At 43.0% G+C, this 17,645-nt stretch overlaps 1 protein-coding gene across 2 annotated transcripts; it reads right to left on the bottom strand.

The window, feature by feature from the left end:
* Positions 1-932: 932 nt before the first annotated feature.
* On the bottom strand, positions 933-16,937 carry FUNDC2 (FUN14 domain containing 2). Of its 2 annotated transcripts, none has more exons than XM_030209390.1 (5): positions 16,769-16,937; positions 12,889-13,039; positions 4,501-4,576; positions 3,834-3,968; positions 933-3,544 (listed from the first exon to the last, which is right to left on the bottom strand). In XM_030209390.1, the coding sequence occupies exons 1-5, from the start codon at positions 16,785-16,787 to the stop codon at positions 3,467-3,469; spliced, it is 459 nt and encodes a 152-aa protein (XP_030065250.1). In that variant the 5' UTR covers positions 16,788-16,937; the 3' UTR covers positions 933-3,466. The 2 variants fall into 2 exon arrangements, with proteins under 2 accessions (XP_030065250.1, XP_030065249.1); XM_030209389.1 differs by lacking the exon at positions 16,769-16,937 and adding an exon at positions 16,448-16,518.
* Between the last annotated feature and the right edge of the window lie 708 nt (positions 16,938-17,645).

Below are 17,645 nucleotides of genomic sequence, written 5' to 3'. Positions count from 1 at the left end.
AAAAATATTAAAATACTGCATTAAGCTGGCTTTATGTTGATCATATGCAACCTTACAGACAGTTTAAACAAAACAGCATGTGTTGAGTTTCTCTGTCTGGGACTTGTAACGACATGTTCTTTACCCATTAAAGAAACTTTTGTAACATTTGGTCATCTTCCACTCTTGGTTTGCTTACATTTTTGTGTGGCAGTTTTTTTGGTTCTCTGTCTTTGGACTTTTCTGTATTTCACATAGTCTCACTGGCTGCATAGAATTCAATGGTAAGCCTGCTGCAGCACACAAGTTGCCGACCTCTGTTCTACAGGTTAATGATCCATGATTAACAGCTCCTGCAAAAACTGACCCTCATTTTTATTTACATTGTCACAACATTCATGAGGCCTACTAGCATTTGTCCAACTGGACTCCAGCACTGAAGGAGTATGTATTAGTCTCCCAGCCCACAAGGGGAGGATAATTAGTACCACACCTACATTGTAGTAGGTGACAATACAGAAGTTGTAATAACAGGATATAAGCAAAATACTGCTGATGCTTACACAGTAAACAACTGGCTGTCAAAAGACTCAAGACAGACTTCAGAACTCAGTGCAACATACTGCTCAACTCGTGCAAATCTGGTGTGCTCATGTTCTTAAGGGTACAAACTGGATGGAGTCTGTCCAGCAGGTGGCTACTAAAATGGCCAATTGGTTTAGGCATAAAGGGACAGGCTTAAAAGGTTAAAACTTGAAACCCTGGGAGAAAGGTGGGAACTGCCTCCCACTAGATGTAGCAGAGAAATACAGTGGAAAGATCAGATTACAGAGATGAGCAGATTGGAGGATAGGGTTGAGCACAGAACAGGTACTGTTTTCCCCAAGACTAAAATGGGCTACAGAAAGGAAAGCATCCGAATATATAGAGAAAGTACAAGAGAGTCCTTCCTAAGCCATTCCTGTAGAACACTTTATTCCACATCTCCCCACACACCATACAGCACACCTACACAGTAAGCTTCTTTGAACAATTCATTGTATTTCACACTTGTCTTTCTATATTCTAACTCCACATTACATATGAAAGCTTAATAGCTTACACATCAACATTAAAACAGTTTTGAATGAGATGGAAAATAGTTGTGTAAAACACACAAATTGTTTTATCCTCACACATACATTTTCACTAACCTGGTACAAGTGTTCCACTAACTGAGAACTACCACATCAGACCTGTTCGCTAAACTTTAATTGGGGCTGTAGTCCTGCTGTTTGTTGACTCAGATAAAAGCTTTAAAAAAAAAAAAAAAATAAAGGAGGCTCGGAGTAGAAAAAAATGAGATTAAAATAAGTGCATATTCAGATCTTGGTAATGCTCTATTTAAATCTCATTCATACAAGTGCAACTAGTGAATTAATTTCTCCACCCAGGAACGAGGCAGAATAAACCTTTTAGATGATGGCAGGTGAGACTAGCAACAAATCCATTATCAAGACTCCATCTGGGAGTCATGTCACTGTAGTCTAGAGCCCTAAACAAATTTTCTCTCCCCCCCCCCCCCCCCCCCCAAAAATATATATATATCACTGATGTTAAATCATGTCCAATTCAAGTTTTCATGATTTTACATGTTACTATGGAAAGCAAGCCCTCGATAAAAAAAATAAGGGCTTGGATCCTCAGGGTTTTCCTTCTCAAAAGGAAAGTAAAAGATTTAAGCAGCAGCAGTCAGATCACCTCTATGGTGTCACTCTTTCGAGAAGAGTCTTAACCTCCCTCAAACAGCAGCAAAACTACCACAACTCAAGCTTTAACTGAACGGAGCGAAACTCAAGCCAAAGGATTTCTTCTTCCCCCCCCCCCACAAAAAAAAAACCCCACAATTTATGCACTAAGCTCTATTCTAAGAATGCAGGCCAAAGCTGACGGAGGCACAAGGAGGTAGAAATAGAATATGATAATTAAGGGGAGTCATTTATTTTCAGATCACTCCGTCCCTTTACATCAGAAGAAAGTGCCCCTAAAACAGAGGTCAGTGCCTGGGCTACAAGTACAAGAGCCAACTCTCTCTCCTTGAGCACATTGTTTTTCAAGTTATTCTCCTACTAGCATAACATCACATGCGGGGGGGGGGGGGGGGGGGGGACGGGGGGACCCAATGTCTAACGGAAAAATCAAGATTAACTAGAAGTTGAAGACAGGTTAGAAGCTGAATCCTTACCTCATCTTTCTATTGTAGGGCACCAGATTACCCTCACATGTAAAACCTAGGGATACGTGCAAACCTGTCTTGGAAAGTTGTTTAAACAGCTCCTTCTGTACCACAGGAGCTTTGATATGCTCTGTTACTGTAAAATCTGCTCTTCTATTAGCTAGAGCACAGAAATCAAGGAAGTCAGACAGAGAAGCTCTGTCTTAGACACCTAACCACACCACTATGCATTCTTCAAGTATCAGAATATACGTGGAAAGAAAACTCCATTATACTATATAAGAAAGGCGATTTACAGACCCTTTGATTATGCTAAGACTATTATAAAAATTTCTCACTAACCCTCAAACAAAAGGGTTTTGTATAGATTAGCTCAGTTTTTATAGTGCAATATGCTTCACTGGCAAAATGGATAAATACCTTACAAGCAATAGAGAGAGGAAAAAAAAAAAGCATTCATACCATAGCAAAATGTACGCGCAACTTTAAATCAATAAAGCTAGAGAAGTTCATAGAACCAAATGTATCCTAAACAGGCTGAATTAGTGTTCAGAATTTCCAATGCCTGTGCCAGCTCTGTAAGCCAAGCTCGGCATAAATAACTCTAACGGATACCAAATACTCCTCTGCACCTCTCCTCATTCTGCTGGTTACTGAGGGATATAAATGGCTGCTGCTGGGCCATTTAAAATCCAGTCAGTTTTTCCACAAACTAGGACAGTTAATTCATTCACTAAGGGCATCTATAACCCATTCCCAGCGATAATAAAAAATGTATTTTCTTAAATAAAATGTACCACAAGCAGCAGCTGGACCTTGTGAGGGGGTGACAAGAAGGAACACTTAGATTTTACTCCTTCAGAGTTTGAGATTTTTCTTATAAGCATATATGGTACTACTGTGTATAACTAAGTGTGGTAATGCAATTTGCCATATAGCTAACCTGTTTAATGGCCAACTCCACATAGTTCAAGATACAAATAAAATAGAACTGGTTTAACTTAGAAAGCCAATGGTGCTATGTTTAAAAAAAAAAAAATAAAGGGGAGGGACAATAAAACTGATTTATCATTTAAACTGAGGCTCAAGAAGTTCTCTTGAACTGCTGACATCCTAGAACAACTCAAAAGGGATGTCAGGAAAAAAGCTGTGGCACAGTTGAGGGATTAATAGAAGGGAGAAGAACCTAATGTCATCACCAAAACAAAAACACCATCCATCTCTATGGGGAGGTGGAAGGGCAAACAGCACAACATGTGATATATCTTCTTCCTAAGAAGCCATGCCAAGCAGAAATCCTGCAGCAAATCCTCCAGTCAGGACAGCATTCTTCTTTACAAATATCTTCACCTGGACAAAAATGCAAAAACAAAAAGGGAATGATTCCTCTGTGCCACCTTGTATGTAATTAAGAGTAACGCTCAACAGCCTCCCACTTACATACAAATTAGACCCATCCACTCTCCACCAGGAAAGGTAATATTAAACAAAAAGAAAAAGGTTTTCATAAAATAGCTGAAGTCACCAAGTATCTGCTTCAGCTGCCCAGCTTTAATGGGAAAGAATTGTGAACTTAAAAAAAGTGAGCATTTCGTGAAATCGAGAGCACATTTTTCCCCAACTCCAGGCTGTTACTTACCTCTTCAACCCTGCTTCCCACTTCACCTCTTGGCTTGCCAGTGACATTGTTTATTTTCAGTTGATGCTTGGCCTTGTTCACATCTTTGTTAACTTGCTTCCAGTCCACTTTGATATAACCTGAATGATTTGCAATCTGCATAACAGAATTTTATTTTTTTAAACAAGTCATTTTAAAAGCACAACACACTCTAGACACTTGCTCTAGTCTGTTAAAAGTGAAGATTTAAAAGAAAACCCATCTCTAATCTACTTATAAAAAGAGAAAAAGCCATTAAGATATCTACTTATCAGGAACTACTGAACATTTGCTACAAGACTTCAGCAATTCTGGGCACAAACTTTCTCCACAATAGTGACAACTATAATAGAAATTAGCCCAGTGAATAAAACTAGAAGTTCTAGATCTTGTCTTTTCCCACGAGATTAATAGTTTCTTGTGATCAGGAATTTAGGTTTATCTTTGCATTTGTAAAATTATAAAAATGTTACCATGATCTTTCCTAAATGTTCCAAAATTTCATTCATGAAATACCCAGGACAATGGTCTGCTCTAATTACTACAAGAGCATTCAGCTCTTACTCTCCAGGACAACCCAAACAAGATTCTTCCCCCCCCCCCCCCCCCCCAAGTCTTAATCTTTAAAACCTTCAAAGATCACAAGTACCTGAAGGAGGAAAAAACCACCTCCAACTGCTGTTGCTGCCAGCTTTCCAACTTTCTTGAATAGGTAACCAGCACACCTGTCAAAAGATTAAGAAAACAGCAGTCTAGTGAGCTGGGAAAGGGGACTCTGATAACATAAAAAGAAAAAAAAAAGTATGGAATTGCCTGCCAGTACAGAACACTATTCAGTTTTTCTTTTTTCAGTCAGGAGAAGAAAAAAAAAACATAAAAAGCTATTATTCAAAATGAACGCTGTTAAAGATTGAACCCTGTCAGTAGAAAAGGCTGCCAACACTTAGGGGGTCATTTATTAACAGCGCCCACTGCCAAAGGACCCATTTTATTCCTAGGGAACCTGCAGCACAAACTTACTTTCTTTTCAGTTAGAGCACAATTGGGGAAGGGTATGTGGAGGACAGCTTAGAACTCTCCAACTTCTCTAGGTGCATGCAGTTCTGTGCCACCTCCAACTTGGAGAGGAGGCAGTATCAATGTTTTGAAGCTGCTCCATTTACACTCTGGTTTCATTTTATTCTTGTCAAACAAGTGTGATGGTATAGCTAACCATTAGGTATCCATTATACTTGGGGGGGGGGGGGGGGGAATGCACGTTACATTTAAGCCACAGGATGCCATTGTAGCAAAGCAACAGGTATAGCCATGCTCTCCATTACTAGATTGTACACAGCAACCAGGCCCTAGCAAGCTATAATTGTGCCCGGTGTGACTTGTCCACCATGGTATCTCACAAGAGCTCTCCCCCCCCCCCCCCCCCCCCCCACACCACACCACTACAGCACATTCAACCTCCTCCAAAAAAAAGTTCTCTCTCACCCTCAGTGCATCTACCTCCTCCTGAGGACCACTACCACCCTCTGTAGTCCCCCTGGGCCTACCTGAAGGATGCCCCAGTAGTCCTAAGGCAGTGGTTCTGAACCCAGTTCTTGGGGCACCCCAGCCAGTCAGGTTTTCAGGATACCCTCAAATGTATACAGGAGATTGGCATGCACTGTTTCCTTGGTATGCAGATTTATCTCCTGTATATTCATTAAGGATATCCTGAAAGCCTGACTGGCTAGGAATGCTCGAGAACTGGGTCTAGGGTAGGGCAGGCAGCAGCAATCTCCAGTTGCCGTTACCAATGCCACCCCAGGTTCTCTCTCATTACTTCCTCTCCTCTCCCCACCCCCTTCACCTAGTTGTGCTCTGTGTCACTCCAGGCAACTACTGTTTTGGAGTCTGGCACCTATTCCCCTTACCCACATTTACACTGATATGTGGCTCAAACTTAGAGAGTTTGGGAAGTCTCACAAGACTTGAAACCACGAGACCAGCCCAAAATTTCTGCATTGTGCAACTCAACCTTAGAGAGCCAAATCACAGAGCAATGTGGGAGCCACACAGAGGCAGGTCTGCAAAAAACACATTCAGGGGCATGAAATCCTAAGTGCTAGGGTGAGCAGAGGCAGCAAAGGATGGGGCACAACTTTGGTGCCCCCACCTCCCTCGCTACAGTCCCGATAGCAACCAGTAGTTCAGTCATTAAGTGTCACCATATATAACCAGTAAGAAAGCTATATGGTTTACTAGGTTTGACAGTAGAATTTACAATACATATCTGAATCACAGCCGGCCCACCTGGGATAGGGATTTTTATAGGGTAGACAGAGTTCCTAAAGGGTAAAGAATTCAGATCATTTCACAGAACTAGTATGTACGTGTGTTGCCTTGAAAGGAGCAATTCCATGATCTTTATGCTACAGCATATTAAATAAATACTTGTCATATTTAAACTCTGCCTGACCCAAGCAAAACACAGATGTTGTGGGTTCCTAACACAAGTACTTCAAAATACATTTGGGAAATATGAACTACTCTAAAAACACACGTCAGGAATCTTGGGATACTACAAGACTGATTCCTTTCATCCCACAAATTCAAACAACATTTAAAAATTGTTCCCATCACCTGCAATAAACTACAAAATCTCTCTCCATATACTGAAAAGACAAATCTGACCACAGTGGTCTGTGCCATAACATCACAACTGGACTACTGTAATACACTGGTCAGACCAAAAAGTTTGCACTAACTCCAACTAATACAGAATACTGCAGCTGGCATGAAATCAGACCCTGCCTGGATACCAGAACCTTACAGAGCTACATTTAAAACTATATTTTACTAGCCATTAAAACGGGCGAATATTGGTATGGGGGTTTTCCAAGGCCCCCTCCCTCCCCTCGCCGCTGCAAGGCCCCCTTGCCCCCCACTTCGCTGCTGCAGGGCCCCCTGCCCTCCCTCCTTCCCTGGCAGCTCCAAGGGGCTCCCTCCCCCCCCCCCCCAGCTCCAAGGCCCCTGCCTGCCTTCCCAGTTCCAATGCCCCATTCCCTCCCAGCTCGCTCTAAGGCCCCCTTCTGTCCCTCCCTCCCAGCTCCAAGACCCCCCACTTCTGACCTCCTATGTCCAGCATGCTCCCTCCTTCCCTGCCAGCTGCAAGGCCCTCTGTCCCTCCCTCTCCCAGCTCCAAGGCCCCCCTCCGTCCCTCCCATGTCCAGCATTTCTCCTGCCCTCCCCCCCCCCAAGGTCACCGCTACTGCCCCCCCCCCGGAGTCGCCGCCGCCACCCCTCTACCCGGGACCTCTGAACTTACAGCGCCGAAACCGCAGCAGGCAGATCAGCTGAGCTCCCATCGGCCTTCCTTCCCTGCCTGTGTCCCGCCCTCGCCGACGTTACATCACACGAGGGCAGGACACAGGCAGGGAAGGAAAGCCGATGGGAGCTCAGCTGATGTGCCTGCTGCGTTTTCGGTGCTGTAAGTTCAATAGCGAAGACAGGGCCCGGGCCGGGTGGAGGGGAGGCGGCGGCGACTGTGATTGGGGGCAGCGGTGGCAGCGACCTCGGGGGGGGGGGGGGGAGCGGTGGCGACCTCGGCGGTTCCCTCCCTCCCTGCAATTTCCCTCTCTGTCCCGCCCCCGTCATCACGTATTGATGCGGGGGCGGGGCACAGAGGGAAGTCTCTACGCATCTGCGGGTTAGTACAGTCACTCGCAATTTATATGTTTGATTTTCAAGGTTCAGACAAAATGGGCAAGAGTGTTTAAAAATATGTTAGCTCTTTACACACCTTTTGAGACCTCTAAGGTCCTCTCACAAAGCATCACTACCTGTACCATCATCATAAGAAACTGCACAATGTACTATCCACCAGCAAGACTTCTCAGTATTTTCCTACATGCTGGAACTTACTCCCCAAGAAGGGTTACATTTTATTTGGCTACTGGGATGACAGCAATTTTAATCATGCAGCTGCTAAGGGCAGGAGTGAATGAGGTTCACGCCTGTCCCCGCTGGACCACCGAGGATCCGAGGTAGGTGGGAATTGGAGGACGAAAGCAATGAGGGTTATGCGCAGGGCTGTGGAGTTGGTACACTAGACCTTTGACTGACTCCTATTTTTCTACTGTCCTATTCAGACTATGTAAGTAAATTGGAGAGAAATTATATTACAGAAACATAGTATATTTCTTTATGTACAAAATTAGGACTAATATACCACAACATAAATTTGAAGTTTGAACAAAGAACCTGAAGAAAAAAAAATGCAACACACTGTTACACACTTAGGGGCCCTTTTACTAAGCCGTGGTGGGCATTACTGCATGCCCACCACCTGGCAAAAAGCACTGCTGCAGGAGGCAACGAGGCGTCACGCAGTAGTGTGCCCATCAGCACATGCTAATCCCATGTGGAAAAATAATTTATTATTTTTTTCAGAAAAGGAGGCGCAACTACAGGCACAGAGTAGACGTGCCCTGCGCTAATCGGATAGCACGGGCACGTTGCCACACACTGCCTGATTACTGCAGTGTTAGTGAGGGAGACCTTAGTGCCTACAAAACAGGTGTCTAACAACTCCCACAATAATTGCCATGCACTAACCGGGAAATTAGAACATGGCCATTAAAGAAAAATATGGAAATACAGCCATTTTACCGCCATGAGTTTTTAGCAGTTTAATAAAAGTGCCCCTTAATATATATATTTTTAAATATTTATAAGCAATTCAAAATAATAAGCAAAAATGAACACAAAGGAAAGTATTTATTCAAGGAAAAAAGTTATTTAAAAGTTACGAAGGAGCTCATTTTCAAGAGAAAAATGTCCAAAAAGTGACAAATCTGCATTTGGATGTTTTTCCTCACAAAAATTTCCAAATTGGTAATTTCAAAACCAATTTTTAGGTGTCTTCTATGAAGCCCATCAGAAGTGCATTCAAATCACAAGGGGGTGTGTCGGGGTGTGTTAAGGGCAGGATCGGATCTCGGCATTTCTAACACTTGGATATTTTTCAGCCATAATGGCTGAAAAACCATCCAGGACTAGCTCAAAACATCTTAGTTTTAGTCCAGGACTAAAACTAAGACATTTTGAGCTAGACCCGTTTTTATAACAAACAAGGCACAAAAAAGTGCCCTAAATGACCAGATGACTACTGGAGGGAATAGTGCTTAACTGACTGTCGATATTCAGCGGGGGAGAAAACCAGCTATCCCCCACTGAATATCCCCGGTTAGCAGCAAAGAGCCAGTTATAACTGACCATCTACTGATTTTTAAAGCCAGTTTAGCAGCCATATTTGGCCGCATGAAAACATGGGATATCTTTGGCAGGTTTAAAGATAACCGGCTAAGTCTGAATATCGACTTACCTAGTTATCTTTAAACCAGCCAAAACTAAACTGGATATTCAATGCCAGTCACAGGAGTTAGTCAAACTCCCGTGGTCTGAATATCAGCCCCTATATGTTTCGAGGAATCCTTTTCTATGTGGAGAAAGATGCTCTGCACACTCTCTGATCCAGATATTTATCAAAATCAAATTCATTCTCAAATGACTAGTGCTGCAGTGTCTTCAGACTCCTTAAATTCTTCCTCCTGACATTCCTGCGACCCATTTATCCTAACTGCGATCTCACAGAGAGCACCTTTCCCTTTGGTGAGGGTTTATCATACCACAACAATCCGATGCATTAAGCCTACATAAACAACTGCCAAAAGAATTTTATTTTCTAGTAATTGTGCCTCTCTGCTTTATTGAAGCAGAAATGCCATTTGCAATTAACCTTCCTTTTTGGGACAGATGAAACATCAGGTTCTTCCATTCCAAGAATATGCTTGGAGGTAAATCCTCAGCTTGTAATTTTTTAGTCACTGTAAATGGGCGATGAGGCAACTCTTCCAATTCTGTCACCTGCGTCCACTGACTTTTACTTAGCATCATTTGAGGGTTGACCATGTTCACAAGAAAGGGTTTCAGATCAAACAAGCGCTGAATCATTAATTAGGTACTGCCCCAACATGTGGCTTGATCCATATTGCCCCTTTTCCAGCTCATCTCTTCAAAATGGAATCAATTTTAGGTGTTCTGGCAGCAATAACTTTCCTCAACATACTAATCAGAGAAGCAGCATGTATTGAATTTGGGAGAGTTTTGAGGCAGCTACTACAAGGTCTTAAAGACCATCATTTTTTTGTTGTTCTACTGCAACTTCAGCTTGCTCCTCAGCTGCAGGTGCCTGCTCTTCAATTTCAAACATTCCTATATCTCTGAAGTGTTCTTCTAGCCGTTGATCACATTCATTGCCTGCATTCATTAATTGTGCTTAGCTTGTCTGAAGCACTGTCAGTTAAAGAAAAACATTTCAAGTTCATAATCATGAAGAATCTTTTACACTACGGAGAAACTTGCTGGTGTGATGAGCTGTGTGTCTTGATAACTATTTCATTCTTGTTGCAAACAAAAATCTGACATACAAAAGCAACCCTTAAAAAAAACCACAAAAAAAAAAAACTTTCAAGTTCTTTTTTTTTTTTTTTAAGGACTTCTTCACATACCATTTTACTAGCACTGTCTTCGCACAGAAACACCAAATTTGCGGGCTACTTCTTCATTCAGACCTATAAAAAGCTGGTAATAATGATAGAGGTACAATATCATTTACAATAAATTGTATGATACAGTAACTGTCACTGACAAAATACTTTGTAATCAAAGTTTTCTGGTCCTTTGCCTGGCTGAAGTACTGGGCATTGGTTCCTTGCTTCTGCTGTCATTTTCACTCACAGCTTTGAATACTTCTGGATAAAAAGTACTGTAAATGTCTTGATTGGAAGCTCTTGTAGGAGCATTTGTATCATTGCTGATCTTGGCACCACAGCATCTGGGTTCTGTGTCATACATTTACACACAAAATATTTTCCATCTTGAGTCATGCTGAAATGCTCAAATACAGCCGACTTCAAGGGAAGCTTCTTTGACATGAATTTATATTTAAGGAGTCAAACATTCCATTCTGTAGGAGAAGACAGGAAGGAAAGTGTTTCCTTCCTGTCTTCCCCTACAGAATGGAATTTTTGTTTTGAAAATTTTTTTTTTTTTAATATAAATTCATAATGTTTGTATCCTATCTACTGCTCCTGCCTCCCCCTGTAGCCTATTGGCTAGCTTTGTCTGACCAATAGGCTGTCGGGAGAGGAGGGAGCTTCTGTAGCCTAAGACAGAAGTGCTGCAGACACAGTAGAAAGGAGGGAGACGTAACTTTGGCATGACAGTTTTACATGTGTTGCCAAAAGTAAAATGTTAAGCAGTTAAGATGAAAAAGAAAAAACACTGGGAAAGATGCTGCTGTGAATGGCTGAAAGAGGTAGAAAGGATTTGTAAGGGGAAGACAGGCTGGGTGATGGGGACAGGGAGTGGAGCTGTGTGAGGAATAGAAAGCCTTTGAGAAACTTGGAAATGGAACATGGGCGAAGGAAGCAGGCAGAGAAAAAAAAGAAGCTGGAAGAAATGGAGAGCATATAAGTGGGATTGGGAAAAGAGGGGTTCAAAAGGCTTATGTGAGTTGCGGGGGGGGGGGGGGGGAGTTCATGGTGGAGAGAAAAAGGAAACAAAGGTGAGAAAGGGTGAGAAGCTGCAGGAAGACTATGAATAGACACACATGGAGAAAAGAAATTATGAAGAAATGAGAGTAAGACAATGCAAGTGAGAAATTTAGTTAATTTGTTCTCTGAGTTCAGTGGAATCCTTTTCTATGCAGAGATGCTTTGCAAGCTCCTTCTGATCCAGATATATTCAAAATCAAATTCAAACTCAGGTGATGTTAAGTAGATACTGGCCCAGAATATGGCTGGATCAATAATAGCCACTTTTCCTGCACATCTTCAAAATTAAAGCAACTTTAGGTGTTCTGGCACCATATTCCTCACCTTGTCAATCAGAGCAGCAGCATGTCCTTCTTACAGACTGTCTTATTGCCGGCTGCAGAGAGTATGCACAATACAGCGTATGATGTCTGAAGTTTTCTGATCCTTTGCCTGGCTGGAAGTACTGGGCATTGGTTCCTTGCTTTTGCCATCTTTTTCACTCACAGCCTTGAATACTTCTGGATGAAAGTGCTATAAAAGACTAGAAGCTCTTGTAGGAGCAATATCACTGCCTGAATACATGCTGATCTTGGCATCACAGCATCTGGGTCCTGTGCCATACATTTACACACAAAATATTTTCCATCTTGAGTTATGGTGAAATGCTCAAATACAGATTCATGGGAAGCTTCTTTGACATTATGAATTTATATTTTTTAAAAATTGTAAAGCAAAATTCCCAATGTCTCCTTCCCTTCAGTTACAAGATGAAGCAGCCAATGACTGACCGATGTAAGTGATGGTCTTAAATACCATCCCATCAACCAGAATGTCACATCAGGTTGGTGAATTCCTACTGATTAAAACTTAATATTCACTTTTTCAGGCCTTTAACAGGACAAAAAAATATACAAGTATAAAATAAATTTAACCATTATAAATGTTGTAAGTTTTTACTTTGAAGATGGAGTCCACAGCCCTGGGTGTGCAGGTGCCAGTCAATATTCAGCCACGGCCTGCATAACAGGAGCACTTGAATATCAGCTAGGACCTGCTTAAGCTCCTGCAATTAGCACCAATGTTCAATGCTATGGACAAGCACTGAATGTCTGGGGCTAAACTTTAGCTGGCGTCAATGTTAAAAACAACAAAATTTTTGAAAAAGCCAAGCGCAACTGACTTAATATCAGTTGGTTTATGTATAATTTTCCCAACATTGTGTTTGTGTTCATTTAGGAAGCTTTTTATTCTTTCCAACAAAAAAATAAATAAAATAAAATTTGGAATTACAAAAAGGTGGCAAGCAGCTGTATTACAAACACCAGTATACCAACGCAATATCGCTCAAATGTGCCAATTCATTCACACAAATGAATTCAATTTTGAAAGCATTGTAGCACTCTGAGAAAAGCAAAAATAACACAAGAATGTCATTATTAAATGTTGACCAGTAATTCTCTTACCATCCTGTTGCTCCTCCTATAGCAAGCTGTGTTGCTACAGAGTACTTTTCAGCAACAGGCCCAGAATTCTTTCCAAAAAGCTTGTTCCACCAGCGCTGCTGCTTTGCATATTCAGTCAGGTCCAGTACTTCATACACCTCATCTTTTTTCTCTACAAAAAAAAAAAAAAACCACACATGCTTTTATTGTTGTCAAAAAGCTAATTACATCTAGAAATTAGAACATAGGTTCAGCAATGAAGACCCACCTTTGAAGCAGGGACAATGCCCCACCTTTGAAGCAGGGACAATGCATTATCATAACAATAACAACAATATTGCTCCTAAAAACCAATAGTAACCACAGGGAATGCAGAGATATGTTAAAAAAAAAAAAGAAATCTCAACAGCCCAGGGTGCCTACACAGATGGGATTGCAAGTCCCCCCGAGTCAGAAGTGAAACATGGGGGCTCCTTGTCAGGGGAGCTATACTGGCTTTAAGGATTTCTACCACGCATTGGGACCCGGTATGAAGATTTTTGGTGGATCTGATGAAAGCGATGATTACCACCCGGGTGGAGAAGCTAAGTAAAACTAATTCCTTTTCTCCTGTTAGTTTTTTTTGCAATAGTCTAGTAGGTCTTTGTAGTCGCCAATACTAATCCTTGTAGAGATTTTGCAGTTTATTCTGTTCTGTTTTTTTGCTCCAGCGAGGTTTTCTCCCTGTTGTTTATTGCTGTAGTTGGTTTTCAGTTTGAAACTGGTGATAAGTGCCCTGTTAGGGGTGCACCATCTATGTAGGCACCCTGGGCTATACAGGTTTATTTTTTAACATACCTCTGTCTGCATTCCCTGGGGTTACTATTGGTTTTTAGGAGTAATATTGGTTATTACAATTTTTTGTTGCTCTGCAGTTTTTTTGAACCATCATAACAATGCCGCCTGTAGAAATAAACTATTTAGTAATGCAGCTTGTACTAGCTGCATTTAAGTTACTAACTAGAAGTTAAGTTTATTTTCAATGAATATGAGCAACAAAGACCCTTGTTACTTAAGGTGGAATTCTGATAACATGCCCCTTCGCCAGTGAAACTACTATAGAAACTGCATGGGGAATTGAGCCCTAGAATTATTCTAGCTGGATTCTCAACTGGGTTCTCAACTGGAAGTGCCCAGAAGAGCTGCTACATGGGTCCCTTAGGCTGTTTTAAGTTCTAATTTTGGAGGGGAAAAGGATTTTTTCTTTTCTGCCATGATTACATAAGCACAGACAAGCAAACTCAGGTTCCAGGGCAAAAGAAAAGAAGAGAAAGGGAAAGGGACTTGATATACCACCTTTCTGTGGTTTTTGCAACTACATTCAAAGCGTTTACATAGTATATACAGGCAGTGTTGCCAGGTGGGCGGTTTTACCGCCCAATTGGGCGGTTTTCCGCGCCCCGCCGCGGGAAATTTTTGCCCGCGGCGGGTTGCGGTTTTTTGGGCGGTTTTTTAGGCTTCCGGGCGGCTTTTTGATTTTTTTCGGCCGCGGGGGGCGGGGTTAGTGACGTTTTGGGCGGGGCCGATGACGTGGGAGGCGGGGCCGATGACGTGGGAGGCGGGGCCGATGACGTGGGAGGCGGGGCCGATGACGTGGGAGGCGGGGCCGATGACGTGGGAGGCGGGGCCGATGACGTGGGAGGCGGGGCCGATGACGTGGGAGGCGGGCCCGATGACGGCAGGGGCGGGGCCGGTGACGGCAGGGGCGGGGCCGGTGACGGCGGGGGTGTCAGGGGCGGGGTTTGTGTTTGGGCGGGTTTCTGGCCCGGATTGGGCTGGAAAAAAAATTTCTACCTGGCAACCCTGTATACAGGTACTTATTTGTACCTGGGGCAATGAGGTGTTAAGTGACTTGCTCAGTCACAAGAAGCTGCAACGGGAATCAAACAGTTCCCCAGGATCAATGTTCGCTGCACTAACCACTAAGTTACTCCTCCACCAACATGCCAAAAAGATATAATAAGAGAAGCAAGCAGATATAGGAGTGAACCTTCCAAAATGAGGTTGTTTGCTGTCTGAGGGCCCTTTGTACAAAGGCAGCCGTAAAATATGTTTGCCTCAGTAAAATTTAGAAAGTCGCAAACAGCAACCAGTGCACAAAGATCACATGCAAATGAACTGCATCGATCCCCCTTTGTGCATAGCTCGCCGGTTGTGATGCATGACCCAACCCAACCCCGACAACCCCCGCACCCCAAGGAATACTTGGTGGTCCAGTGAACATTTTAAAAAATGATTGGGGGGAGGGGGTGGTAAGGAGCACAAGCAGGCAGACTTTGAAGCTGTCTGCTTATGCTTCCCTCCTCTCCAAAAGCTCCAGAGCAGCCGAAAAATTAGCTCATTACAGCTAGGCGCTCTGGAACTGTGCATTACCCGGAATGCTCTGTGGCTACTTAACAGAACACATTAGAGCCACAGAAAACCCCTTTGTGCATTACTCCCTAAATTAACATTTGCTTTAGACTGGCTACAACCTGTCTAAAGCAAACAGTCCCAGTACAGTAAGCACAGTGCATCAGGCCTTTTGAGCCTCCTTAACAGACAGTCTTGAGGCTTTTCCCCAGGAACTGTGGTAAGGCCTGGTGCCAACCTAAAGGGTGGGACCTGTTAACAATTAACATAACTAACATAGTAACATAGTAGATGACGGCAGAAAAAGACCTGCACGGTCTATCCAGTCTGCCCAACAAGATAAACTCACATGTGCCACTATTTGTGTATACCTTACCTTGATTTGTACCTGTCTTTTTCAGGGCACAGACCGTATAAGCCTGCCCAGCACTATCCCCGCCCCGCCTCCCACCACTGGCTCTGGCACAGACAGTATGTCTGCCCAGCACTATCCCACCTCCCAACCACCAGCCCTGCCTCCCACCACCGGCTAAGTTTTGAAAAAATAGAAATACCCTCTAAAAGCCAAGGAACAGAGGATTTTCTAGTGTGGGAGAGAAGGCAAGTGTGCCAGAGATCCAAATTTGTTCAGTAAAATTGCATACCCTCATCGAGGGCAGATCTTAAGTGGAAAAGTAGGGGATGTAGGAGAGAGTATTTCCTCCCCTTCCCCATAAAGATAGAAAGCAATCTGTTCTGTAGCCCCAGGAATCCACAAGGTTTGTCCGAGTATCTAAAGTAGCAGAATAGTAAAGGTAAGTGGCATGTAATTTAAGTAGCACCCTGTGACAAAACTCCTTAGATTTAAGAATAGACAAACACAAACCCAGAAAAGCATAAAACTGAAAATACAAACTAGAAAGTTTTCTCTGCACAAACGCTCGTATACGAATTAGATATCGTGACCCCAAAGCACCTTTGGGCATCTCATGAGAATTTGGGCGTATAAAAAGGTAAAAGTAACGGAACTTATTTGTAGCGTTAGGAAATCACAATTTTAATTCTGAAACATGACTCCAAGACTCAGCTAAAAGACACTTTTTAGTTTACACCTTGAGATAACTATACGTAACACATCCACACAAAACTCGCTTTTTAAAGGCAAAAGAAATAAGAACACGAAGTTCTTTTCTACATCCAACTTACTTACCAGTTAAGCATCGCCCACCGAGCTCCGAACCCCATTCTACTCCCATCTCCTCCCACACATCCCGCATCCTCCGGCATAATCCACCGAGCTCCTAGCCGCTGTCTGCCCGTCCCGTCCCCCCCTAGCCCAGACACCAGCTACTGAGCTTCAAGAAGCTATTTCTTCACCCCATGACTCACAACCTCGAACATCACCCAATAAATTCCGATCCTCCACCTTACAAATAACCCACCGCATTCGAACTCACCTCTCCCCAGATAACACACTCAGCACCACCGAACAACTATCTATCGTCCCGCATCAAAGACAAACAATACTAACCTCCAGCCTTGGCCGCCATTTTGAAGCCTGCCCTTCAGTCTCATTCAACGTTGATGACTAAACCCCTCCACGGCCCGCTCCCCTTACACGTGACCGGAGTGTTCTTCCCATTCTACCTCTCATTTCTCAAGGGAAATAAAGTCTGTCGGGGACCAGAACAGTCTCCCTTGGCACGTGATCAAGTAGTCCCTTATGATGTCATTCTCGTGCGACTGTCGTCCTCAGGGTGTAATACATTGGCGTCACTCACATTACTGAATGGTTGTTGTGGATTTGAAACATTTGAAGCCTTTCTGAAGATACAGTATTTACTTAGCTGAGAGTGTTTGGAAGGAGGTGGTGCTTGATGTGTGCTTCTAAACGGGAGAGGGTTATTGATCCGTTTGCCTTTTGCTTAGGATTCATTTTGGGGTGGGCGCCATAAACCGTGCTAACGATTCCTGCGCGACAAATGCGATGAAATATGGGTAGCGTTACATATGTTTGCCGCCCTGGAATCTCTACTGCGGTTTAGTAAAGGCTCGTGTGTTTCTTGTGCAAGGATGTCTTTATTACTACGTATAAACGTGTCCCCACCTCCTGCTAAATAATGGGGTTCAAGGAGACTATATTGGATTTACCTGTATTCATCGAAACTGTAAATCTGCGCAAGATAAACATGTTAAGAATACGTGATTTAATTACACGTCATCAAGGTTCAATGCATAAGAGAATTTACAGTTGAGAATGAAGAGCAACTAACAGACATGTCAAAATCCTTAAGGGCCTCTTTTACAAAGCTGCACTACCGATTCTTAGTGCGGCTAATGATAGCAAGCCCATTCAGGGCCTCTTTTTTTAAAGCCACATTACCGATTCTCAGTGTGGCAAATGAGAG

The sequence above is a fragment of the Microcaecilia unicolor genome, chromosome 7 (assembly GCF_901765095.1).
Source record: "Microcaecilia unicolor chromosome 7, aMicUni1.1, whole genome shotgun sequence".
Lineage (NCBI taxonomy): Eukaryota > Metazoa > Chordata > Amphibia > Gymnophiona > Siphonopidae > Microcaecilia > Microcaecilia unicolor.
This window is presented reverse-complemented; position numbering and strand designations above follow the sequence as displayed.

Excerpts from the sequence above, each read along its gene's own strand:
- FUNDC2 (XM_030209389.1), bottom strand. The coding sequence starts at position 16,514 with ATGCGGGATGTGTGGGAGGAGATGGGAGTAGAATGGGGTTCGGAGCTC. Across the intron at positions 13,040-16,447 it reads CGGTGGGCGATGCTTAACTG|AGAAAAAAGATGAGGTGTAT; the intron begins GTAAGTAAGTTG and ends TTTTTTTTGTAG. Across the intron at positions 3,545-3,833 it reads TGGGAAGCAGGGTTGAAGAG|GTGAAGATATTTGTAAAGAA; the intron begins GTAAGTAACAGC and ends ATTTTTGTCCAG.